This window comes from Agrilus planipennis, unplaced genomic scaffold (genome assembly GCF_000699045.2).
Source record: "Agrilus planipennis isolate EAB-ADULT unplaced genomic scaffold, Apla_2.0 scaffold178, whole genome shotgun sequence".
NCBI classification, from domain to species: domain Eukaryota; kingdom Metazoa; phylum Arthropoda; class Insecta; order Coleoptera; family Buprestidae; genus Agrilus; species Agrilus planipennis.
Genome location: NW_020439320.1, coordinates 148,094 through 160,656, shown reverse-complemented (window position 1 = coordinate 160,656; position 12,563 = coordinate 148,094). Strand labels below are relative to the sequence as shown.

Here is a 12,563-nt window from a genome sequence, read left to right as displayed (position 1 = left end):
GGAAGGGAAGAAAAAGGAGGGAAATAACGAATATAAAGGTAGGAGATGAAAAATTAGAAGAAGTGTCTGATTTTTAGTATCTAGGAAGTTAGATAAGTCAAGACGGAAGGAGTAGTAGAGATATAAAGTAAAGGATAGCGCAGGGTTGAGTCGCCTTCAACAAATAGAAGTCACTTCTGGGCTCGCGAACGGTTAATTTAGACAAAAGATTGCTAAAGGTGTATGTTTGGAGCGCGACGCTATGCGGGTGCGAAATATGAACCGTGGGCGCGACGGTAAAGAAAAGATTAAAAGCGTTCGAAATGTGGTGTTCCAGGAGAACCATGAGGATACCGTGGATGGAGAAGATTAGAAATGAAGAGGTATTAGAAAGAATAGGAGAACAGAGGACTCTATGGAAATCAATAAGAAATAGGCGTGATAAGTTGGTAGGATACCTTCTCAGGCATGAAGGTCTAGTCAGGGACATATTAGCGGTAGAAACAGGAGTTATTAAGACGAGTAGACCTCGATTACAATACTGTTCGCAAATAGTTAAGGATGTAGGATGTTCTAGTTTTAGAGAAATGAAAAAATTAGCTCAGGATAAGAAGGAGTGGAAGTGCATGTCCAACCAGTCCTAGGATTGATGACCTTATGATGATGATGTAGGCGTAAACTGAAAAGATCGCCTGCAATTTGTAAGTGGATACAAACCGAAACGGTAACCGTGATAACCTTCTCAACGACTGCAGAGTATTCGTCTTTAAGTTCGATCCAAAGGTCATTCAAATTTGAAGCAGCTGATTCGAATTTTTGTTTTAGAGAGGAAGAATTCTTAACATCGATCAAGTTCTAATACGTCCAACACAATTAACATTGATGCTTTAGTCTGATTTGCAAATGTATTCTGTATTCAGTGGCTGTCCTGTAACTTCCTTGGAAAATATTCCTTCAAGATTTAATAGATCTTCATTTATGAGTTTACCCATATCTGAGGATATTTGTACCTCATTTTCTACAAGAAATCTATTTAGAAGAGGAAAACATTCGTAACCTTTTTGTCAAATTTGTTTTTCATCGTTAGAGAAGATATTTGTCTCTCACTGTAAATGTGATTGCCATTCTTAACTGTAGATATCTGTCGATCACGTTGAGTTTATCGAATATATCAGACAAAGAATCCAATTTCATTATCCATTTTTCGTCATTGAATAGTTTGATGGTTGCCCAACTTTTTCTCTCGAAAGTCACCTCACTTTCGTGCGTAGAAGGAGTAATTGATATTGATTTGCCGTATCTTCCCATGCTTTTTAAACAAAAAGTATATCTGACAATCCATCTGACATTTCGGATAACAATAGCTACATTTAAAAATTGTGTAAAATATCTAAATAAATAAACGAGTCAGACTGCTTTGCGTGATCAGACAGTATCTATACGCGTGTAGGTAATAATGATAATAAATAATCAAAAAAAATGACTCAGGAAACAGGAATAAACCAATTGATGAATAATTAGGGTTCAATTTTTTATTAATGGTTTGACCTTTTATGAACGATTGTCCTAAACTATCATAGTAGCTAAGCTGTAAAATTCATTAAAACCCCCTCTCTATCTTTCCCATAAGATGTAAATTATTTTAAAAAGCCCAAGACAGTAGGTATACTTCATCAGGTATTTTTTTGCACTTTTGTGTATGTGAATGAGATCTATAGAATAAGATCGAGATCGCGATCTATGACTAGTGGTTTCGATTAATCGAGAACTTAATAAATATTCTTATTATATGATTTGCGTGCCAATCGTGTGTATAAGCTAACTTATCGATTTAGCTGGGTGAGTTGATGAAATACTTCAGTAGCAGGAAATACCCGTTAGATGGCGACACACTGTCTCCACTTGAATTTCAATAGATTTTAATACGTTTTGATCTAATTTAAATTTATTTTAAGAACGTATTATTAAAAAGAAGGTTGTATAACGGCGGAAAAACGGCTCACTAAAAAGCATCTTAATATTATTTTCAATTACTACTCATTATAAATAAGTAATCGAAAATGAGATTTTATTTCCAGTTTCCCAACTTTCATATTCCTTTGTTAAGAGACTTTTACATATATTCGGTCAACGCGATTTCCTTGTGCATTGTTAAATAGATTTATTGTTCGTTTACCTGTAAAATCGACATTTGACAATAAAGAAGTTCAAAAAGTTTGTGCGAAATTTTTGCAATACAAAAAATGTATTTTCACCTAGTAAGTTCAGGGAACTCATAAATATTCATCTTTAATCAGGGAGATATGACGAATACCTACGTATCTAGAATTAACTTCAAATTGTTGTTTTGATTTGGTTATAATCATAACAATTCGTGGATATTTCTGCATGGTATTTACAAGTTATTAATCTTTTAAATTTAAAGATAAGGTAACCGATACCGTTGATAATGAACGATAAGATATGATTTCAGGTGGGTTGAATATTTACCTGCGATGAAATTTTAGTATGTAATGAAGCAGACGGTGTGCGGTAACAAAAACACAGCGAAATAGTGATACATCGAACACTTTCAAATGGCTAGGAAAGCTGACGATTTTGGTAGGTATTGCAAACTTATTTATTTCTTATTCAACTTAAAGTAAAGTAACTGAAACTAACCGTTGAATGAATACAAATTTAAAATGGGATACAATACGTGGTATCTACGAAAGTAACTGTATATGTGAATGATGTTTATCAAAATTGATTGTTCTTTTTTTTGCAAATAACAACGAATGAATTAAGTACTTACACTTTTATTACACTATATAACTAACTGTATTATGCATGTGTATGTTATTATATTCCCATATTAATGTACGCGATGTTTGTAAAATATTTTGTAAAAAGTACAAATAATTACGCTCATTGTAGGGCTCACAACTTGGGATTTTTCTTTTTGAATATCATAACTAAAATATTTTGAAACAATTTAAATACTCTGATATACAAATATTCAAATAGCCAAATACTTCAATATTCAATTTTTGATTGAATAGGTATTTGAAAATTTAAAAATATATCAAATAGATCAATATTTGATACAACTATTTAAATATCTGGTAATTTGAATGTTCAAATCAAAATATAAACAAATATTTGAATACTTGAATTTGAAAAATCCCGACTCCTACCACAAAGTACCTACTAGATAATAAAAATAAAAAAATAATAAGTTAAACACAGCGTATTGCCTTACTCTCGTTGTAAAATAGGAGTAGCCTAGAAATCAATTGTTATCAGTAATCATAGTAAACTATGAGCTCAATGAACGTACGTATATTTAGAGTGATGTAGTATTTTCACTTTTTAAGTGTTACAAAGGAAGTCAAATCATGTCTAAAGGAATTGAGTAGTACACATTACTTCTCTTAGAATTATTAGAGAACGGATCGAAAAGGGCACCAGAGATGTGATTTATTTGAAATACTTGCATTTAAAATGCAAATACAAAATAAAAAATAAGTATGTTTATTTTGCATTTAAATAATTTTTTGAGAAAAGCATTTTCCCAAACGTATTTTCTATTTGTAAAATGCAAAAAAAAAATTTTGCCGTTAAAGGTTTTGCTAGTATCACCGATTAAACATTATTTAAAATGATAAACGAATGTGGCTCACATTGGCCTTTCAATGTATTAGAAGCTTAAAAGAGGACAAATAGACATTCCTTAAATGCCTTCTAATTCTTTAACTGAAGAGAGCCCAAAAAATTCTAAACTCCTTGGAAATGGATAATAGAAAATATTGTTTTTTGGGTTCAATGTCATGGTCTACGGAATTTTGAAGTTCCAAATTGATATCAGCACCTGCCAAATCACTACTTATCGTACCGTTAACGAGAAACTACAAAATTCTATGAAGTACGACAAAACAGCCCACAAAACAATATCGTATTGATATACGCCAGCTGTGTAAAACTGAAAACTACAAGATATTGTGGTGTGCTAATAAATGCGTATAATCCATAATTCTTAGAAAACGATTCGAAAAACTTCACTTACCTATTAGATGAACCCCAAGCTAAACAAACTATGGATTCCATTTCTTTCTCTTATTACAATGTGTAAAAGATCAAAAACAAAATGGGGCGGTAAAAATTTTGATATAAAATGATTGATGATGATTTTACATCAATAAAATTATTTGCAACCGTATTTTGGCACTGATCTTTCACTTTAAGCAAACTATTTTGGCATCAGTGTTTTTTTCCAATTAAAACGGTGACAAAGACAAAAAGGAAGTATTATTTGTTGCTGAACTGAAGAAACTATAACATAAAGATAGAAAAGCCATCATACCTCAATCACTTCAAACAGAAAAATATGAATCATACTCCATCTTCGCAACTGGTGATATAATACAAAGACCACTATTAGTATAGAAAAACTCCAATATTTTAAAAATGAGAAAATGCCTGCAAGGTTTTCTTAAAAAATATTTTACGCCTACTTAAGTATGTGTAGAAAATTAAATAGGTATTTTGAAAATACGAATTTTGCATTTAGCATTTAAAATACAAAAGGGAAATACGAGGGTGGATTGATAAGTTTCCGGCCTAACCAAGAGATGACGCCACTAGGCCTACCTTGAGGTGACATTCTATAGTACCATCCTTGGATAGCTTGTAGCTATAGTTTCAGCCCGATCTCCTTGCTAGTGTAGGTTTGACAGCACGCTGAACAAGACGCCTCTGTGGTTTTCGTAAAAATGGAAAAGCAGGAAAATCGTGCTGTCATCAAATACTTTTATTTGAAGGGGTTAACGCCGAAGGAAATTAAAAAAGAGATGGACTCAACACTGGGGACATCCTCCCCGTCATATTCAACCGTTAAGCAGTGGGTTTCCGAGTTTAAAAAGGGTCGTGTGAGCACCTCTGATGGGCCTCGCTCAGGACGCCCCGTTGAGGTCACAACTCCAGATATGATCGAAAAAATTCATCAAATAGTGCTGGGAGACCGCAGATTGAAAGTGCGTGAGATAGCTGAGACCTGTAAGATGTCATATGAACGTGTGCAACATATTTTGCACCAACATTTGCATATGGAAAAGCTCTGTGCAAGATGGGTGCCGCGTTTGCTAACAGTCGACCAAAAATTGATTCGAAAAAACATTTCTACCGCAAATTTGTCATTGTATAAGCGTAATCCAAGCGAATTTTTGCGTCGATTCGTAACCGTTGACGAAACGTGGGTCCACCACTACACTCCTGAAACCAAAGAACAGTCTAAACAGTGGATTGGACCAGGGGAACCAACTCCAAAGAAGGCAAAAACAATTTTTTCGGCGAACAAGGTTATGGCTACTGTTTTTTGGGATGCAAGAGGTATTATATACATTGATTACCTTGCAAAGGGTAATACTATCACTGGTCAATACTACGCAGACTTATTGCAACGTTTGAGCCACGAGGTGAAAATTAAACGACCTCATCTGGCGAAGAAAAAAATCTTGTTTCATCACGATAACGCACCAGCGCACACGTCAATCGTTGCGACGGCTAAAATCAACGATCTAAAGTTTGAATTGATGCCGCACCCTCCTTACTCTCCAGACCTAGCCCCGAGTGACTATTTTCTGTTCCCTAATCTCAAAAAATGGCTTGGCGGTAAGAGATTTGCGGACAATGAAGAAGTAATCGAAGCTGTAAATGGTTATTTTGAGGAGCTTGACGAATCAGTCTATAGAGATGGCATTAATAGACTGGAACACCGCTATGAGAAATGTATCAGCCTTGGAGGAGATTATGTTGAGAAATAAAAAAAAAAAATTTTTAAAAACCTTGTTTTTCTTGGTCAGGCCGGAAACTTATCAATCCACCCTCGTATATTTTGTATTTTACATTTGAAATAACAAATCAAAAAGGTATTTGAATTTTGTATTTAAATGATATTTGGTAAAAAAAAATACTTTTTGAAAACTCACTTAATTTTTATTAAATTCTTAACAAGTTTCGACCTACAAGGCCATCTTCAGAAGGAGGATTAATAACTGAGTAACAACAATTCGGTCTTAAATAATAAAGATATTGTTTTGGTTTAGGGTGAGGGATGTAAAAGGGGGGTGCAAATACTTTACACACGTTCTGACAATAGGGGAATCGTATATATTCTCTATTTCGTTTGTTACAATTTCACTGTTTGAATTTCAATGTGACCTTATCTCAATTTAATATTTAAATACTTTTAAAAACCATTTTGCACATCTCTACACATTCAATCAAAAGGTGTATGTTTTTCTGCACGATTTTTCAAGTACCTATCGCAAGGTTGCTGATTTTTAGTGGTATTAGTTGTGTCAATTTCACCAGCCTTGCTAATTGTTTAAACAGGCGCAATAATCAGGTTGGAGATAGCTGGCGTGTTATAAAATTTACCTGATTAGTGATTAAACAAAACTCATCCTGCAGAAAGTTATGTGGTCTTTACTTATAATAAGTTCGATTTTCTCTAGATAGGATATCTGTATTAACACTCTTAGAAGGGGTGTCCATTCTCCATTGGATGCAGGGGTTAGGAAATTTTATGTCTTTAAAACCTACTTTGAAAAGTATTTTGACAAATGTTTTCAATAAGTTAAGACCTCCTCTTATCAGTAGAAGCAGAGAAAAATTGCCTTGAATCCTTTCCTTCATAAATAAAAACTTTATCCGTTCAATTTGGAAGTAAGGGAAGAAACATTTTTTTCTATTTAATATTATCGACATGATATCAATGAGTTTCACAATTTCCTATTTTCTTTTTCAGGTACTATAAAAGTTTTGGTTTTATAATAATAATCAGAAATTAGTAAAGTTTGTTGATCTCCGATCAGCTCCTCGCTTCTTTATGTTAAAACTATTTTGCTTCAATATATTGTTATTAAAATTAGAGTTAGATCATTAGATGCAATAGGGTTTCGCTTAGTTCTACACATTATTGCAAATTAATGATTGGATCAAATGATATCATTTTTGCTTCGCATTTTATTTTTCATATTTCGAAACTATTAAATGGTAAGATTTATATAGTAAAGTGATCTATAGTAAATCTAAAATTCCAAACAAACGTTTTCGAGATGGGTATCTACAATCATTGGCTACCTAAGGTAGGGTGGATTTTGGCACCCTTCCAGTAATCGACTCACGATTATCATTAAAATAATTATTGATTCCCATGTATTGCCTTATAGCAGACGTTATAAAGTCTTCACAAATTAATAAAAAATATTTTAGAAAATCAACAAATAACGTTAATTTTGGTGAAGCGCCTTCCAACCTCTGATTTCTCTTCCTACAATTAATTTTGCTACAAACCGTCGATTTTGTCATTTACAAAAGTGCCAATGACGTACGAATTAATGCAAATATCATAATTCCTTTATCTATCAATAAAGTTGGGCAAAACAATAGCAAACACTTCACGATAAAAAAAAGTCATAAATGTCTTGTTCATATTTATCGTCTGAATCATACCATCAAAGTTTTGATATCAACTTTATAATTGCAAATACGTAACAATGATAATATGACATGAAATATCTCCACATTAAACGGTACTCAACATTTTTGATAAATTCAATTACAAAATTAAAAATAAAGTGGTAAGTACATGCTCGTGTAAATATCTTTCAGACATTATAATGAGTATTCAGAGTAAGCAGCGATAATATACTTACGATTAGTGTTTTAATAATATAAGACATATTATATTGAATAAGCGTAATATTTGAGCTAGAAAAAAGATACTCTTCGAGAGGCATTAAATTTTTACCACATACTCCTTTGTAGACCAGATGATGAAACGGAAAAGTATTTTTCGCGACTCGAACTGGGCGCAGTGAAGATATTCCTTTTTTTCCGCGATAGTAGCTTAAAAATGCATTTGGAAAGGAAAATCATTATGTTGGTTTCAAATTTCACCAAAGAGTGTTTCGTAGGAGGTATCTGACCGAAATGAGCTATTATCAACCTTAATTTAACGTAATATGAGTTACATCAGGCGAGCGTTTGCATCCATTTAATCAATTATTTTAAACTTAAACTTTTTGGGTGTTTAATTCTCACTAATTGCTAATGCTGGTCGACGGGTAGTTCCTTCGGACTACACCGGATAGTAGGGTGGGAGGTCCTCTTTAGCCTCCTTTAGGAATCGTAGAGAGGGGTGGGTGGTGGTTGGGATGAGAAAGATGAGATAGACGAAACGAAGACAAAAGTAGAAACAAAAGATTTTCTGTGGAATACCATTACTGCCCCTGCATTTGCTTAAATAATCTAAGGAAAACACAGAAATGCATGGATTAGGGTAGACAGACCCGAAATCAAACGTTGTCATCCCTAATGCTAAGCAATGGTCTAAAATAAATCAGTGAATTATCTAAAAATTAGTAACTGATTACATCACCACTAATTAATTGTTGAATCAATTAATAATCTATACCTACTTCAAAGCAAAATATTTTGATTAGTGTTTAGTCGTATTGAATTCAGGTATAAAAACGGTTGGTATTAGGGTTTCTATTTTGGTAATATTCACAAACATGCACATTATTTGAAATTGCTTAGCAAAGTTTCTTCATTCAATTTACTTTTGAAGATTTTTAAGGATGGAAATCTAAATGTTTGATGCAAAAGTACATCAAAACGACCAAGTGTAACAATTAAATATTTATTGAAATACAATTAAAAGTACGGCATAAAAATACTAAAAATGCCAATTTATACCACGGCACAATTTACATTTTGTCATTCATCGCATATCTCCTACCTTTAACTACTGCACTTAAATTATAAAGTAAGATAATAAAATTAAAATGATTAACAAGCAAAATAACCTACTTCTATTTTTACTTATATTCCCTTATAATATCGTCATAACAAGCTGGTCAGTACTACGACTGGTTGGACACGCACCTCCACTCTTTCCTATCCTTAGCTAATCTTCGCATTTTACTAAAACTAGCACATCCTTAACTATTTGCAAACAGTAATCTAATCTAGGTCTACCTGTACCCCTCCTAACTTCCGTTTCTGCTTCTAATATGTCTTTGACTAGACCTTCATGCCTGAGAAGATGTCCTACTAACCTATCTCGCCTATTCCTTATTGACTTCCATAGAGTCCTCTGTTTTCCTATTCTTTCTAATATCTCTTCATTTCTAACCTTTTCTATCCACGCTATCCTCATCATTCGCCTGTAACACCACATTTCGAACGCTTCCAACTTTTTCTTTTCCACCGCGCCCACTATCTATGTTTCGCACCCGTACAGCGCCGTGCTCCAGACATACACCTTTAACAACCTTCTTTAAATTTCTAAATTAACCGGTCGCGAGCGTAGGAATGATTTCTTTGCATTGAATGCGACTCGGCCCTGCGCTATTCTCTGCTTTATATCCTTACTACTCCTTCCATCTTGACTTATCTGACTTCCTAGATACCTAAAATCAGCCACTAATATAATTAATAATATAATATGTATAGCTAATTAAAAATTTTGTGAAATCACCTTTTGCCTGTTTTGTTTTTTATTCTACGTACAATAGGACTACATAATTTCTTATTTAAACAATTGAGTTTTGTATTCTTCGTACCTAATTTACTATTTGGAATTCTCTATGAGTCATTTCTATAGCAAAAAGATATTTGTAACTTATTAGGTGGTGAAGCCAAGTTTACATGTGCAATTACAAAAATGCCCAAAAACAATATCTATATTCGAAAATACGATATGAAAGAACGTATTTGCACCAACAATAATAAACAATATCTATTTTAGGATCTCCTGCAACATATGATCCTAGCTTCAAAGGACCTCTTGAAAGAAGGTCCTGCACAGATGTACTCTGTCTGTTATTATTTATAGTTTTCTTAGTATGCTGGGCGCTTATTGGATTCTTGGGTAATTAGAAAAATAATAATTAATTGGATAGACGATAAAACTACATTCATTTATTGCTTATTTTATTCAATTTTAGCTTTGACCAAAGGAAACATTTCGGTTTTAATAAATCCAAAAGACTCCAATGGAAATATATGTGGAGTAGATAGTGATGTAATAGACCGACCGTATTTGGTATTCTTTGATTTAACAAGATGTATTAGTCGGGACGTATTGACTACAGGATGTCCTACTAAACAGGCAAGATTTTTAGTTTTATTTACAGGACCTACCTATATATCTACTAGCTTGTGTGTCAGATTAGAAATGGGTCCATTTTATTATGTCATTTTACATCACATATCACATATTATTTTTTCACCCGATTGCGAAAAGTAATGGTGAGTTTAGGTTTTTTTTTTGACGTATTCCATATTCGTAGCGACTCGCGTTGAAATTGTAAATGTTTACTTTTTTTGGTACAAATGGATCATAATGATCAATAAATACCAGTTAATAGAAATTTTGGATACTTAAGGACTAAAATAATAAGAACGTCAATTAGAATGGGGCGTTATCTTAGGCGAATGATAAGGATATAGTGGATAGAGGCAGTTAGAAATGGGAAGGTATTAGAAAGAGTAGCAGAATATGGAAGTCAATAAGAATAGGCGGGATAGATTAGTAGAGCATCTTCTCAGGCATGAAGGGCTAGTTGGAGAATTATTAGATGAAGTTAAGAGGAGTAGATTGATGATTTTAAGACCGTTAATTTTTATCTAGAGTAATTAAACACATTACTACATTTACTGTTACTGTCACGGTTACTGTGTTACTGTTACTCTGTCAAACCCCAATAACAGCATTATCTTTGCTCTTTATGCCTGTCACGTTCCGAGCTAACCCTCCTTAATATTCTTTGATCCATTCTTTATTCCATCTTCACACACACTTTACACACCTATTTTATGTCCATATTCTTTCTTTTTTCTTCCTCTTCTTCATCCAATACCCGATCTGTTATTATTTCCATTTCATTGCTTCTTCACTTTTATCTTTCTCTCTAGCATCATTTGTATTCTTCTCTCTTCCACGGTCATATCATCCCTTATACCATTTCTAATTATCTGTATCTTATCTTCCCACATCTTCATCTTTACCTCATATATTTTCTTCTAAAGCTTCCATACCTCCACTACCTCTACCTTCAATACCATCTTCTTCTTTTATAACCCTTTCCAGATCCTTGTTCCCTTTTAACTCTATTTCAAGAATTATTATATTTCGCTTCTTTTCTTCTTTTCTTTTCTTTTCTAATTCTATTTCCATTCTCTTTATTCTTTTCGTCTACATGCTCCACCTTACGCTTTTCTATTTCCAAATCCCCCAATACCATCTTTTTGACTTCTTCTTTTAAGTTGTCCTTTCCTATTGTAAATATTTCCTTATGCCGTTTTTCATCGCAGTTTTTCTTCCAATTTCTTTACTTTTTTACTTGTTTCTATTTCTCTTTCTTCCATATTTTCTTTTATATTTTTATTTTCTTCCTGGATTCCCACCATCTTTTGTTCCAATTCTTTCCATCTTCTTTCTTCTTGCAATTCTCTTTTACTTTGCTTTTGCCCATTTTCTTCCCCTTTTTTTATTTCCCCTCTTTATATCCTCTAACATTAGCATTATTCTATCTAATTTCTCCATCTCCCTATTAAGCTTCACTACAATTTTTCTTTTAAAATCATCTTTTCCTTCTTCCGGACTACTGGTTTTTTTTTATTCTTGTTCTTTACTCTTCCTTTGTAAATCCAATTTTTCTTTGCTTCTTCTCCTTTATCTTCAGCTTTATTATTTTCTTCCATATATTTCACCCTTCAAATTCTCTTCCTTAAAATTTGAATGAAAATAAATACAGCTTTTCCTTTTACCGTTGGTCTGAAGAAACCAAAAAAAAAAACTGTTCTGCTTTTTCTTGAATTCAACTTTTTCTATAATAATATTGCAACGTTTTTGTCAAATGTAACTGTCTCGTTGGCAATTTTTTAGACAATATAAACAACTGTACCCTTACCACACAATTAGAGGGTTAATAGGAAGCAACTTCTTTTTGATTAGACATAATAAAACATGAGCAATCAAAGTCAGTTATTACGCTTACCCGGAATTTCCTACTGATCGTCTTAAGCAAAGAAAGCAAATTTATCTGTTTCTTGACTTGACCAGTTTAACTTGGGACCAAAAAGTAGGGCAATTATTTGGCGTTGCTGGTTGACTTCAATAACAAAAACAATTCATTTTTGACCATGTTACATAAAATTTTCGTGTGGGTTTAGTATTCTGTGACATGATAGAGGGAGTTGATTTCAATTTATCGTGGGGTGTGTCACCCATGGCGAAGCTTTTCCTGCTCTCCTTCATAGTGTAAAAAAATAATTTTTATTTTAAATTATAATTGTTGGGTAGGTCACATTTTTTTATCAGTTCTTATTTGTTTACTACAAGAGGGTGAAACAGAGAACACCCTTTCGCTTTTCGCTTGAAATCCTCTAAATAAGCCACGAACTATTTAATCGTCTTAAGGTTAACGTAAAGAAGACACCGTTTTACAGAGAGACATTATAATGTTTTTTAATACCAACGATATTCATTTTAGGTTTGTGTTAGCCAATGCCCGGAAGATGAAGTACGACAA

General features: G+C 33.1%; 1 protein-coding gene across 1 annotated transcript in view; it reads left to right on the top strand.

Moving 5' to 3' along the window:
* The first annotated feature begins 2,472 nt into the window (after window positions 1-2,472).
* Window positions 2,473-12,563, top strand: part of LOC108738369 (CTL-like protein 2) — a 33,125-nt gene continuing 23,034 nt past the window's right edge. The window contains exons 1-4 of the mRNA XM_025978544.1: window positions 2,473-2,580; window positions 9,776-9,898; window positions 9,975-10,138; window positions 12,525-12,554. Of these exons, the coding sequence (XP_025834329.1) occupies window positions 2,556-2,580; window positions 9,776-9,898; window positions 9,975-10,138; window positions 12,525-12,554 (342 nt within the window). The 5' untranslated portion in view covers window positions 2,473-2,555. The remainder of the gene's footprint in view (window positions 2,581-9,775; window positions 9,899-9,974; window positions 10,139-12,524; window positions 12,555-12,563) is intronic.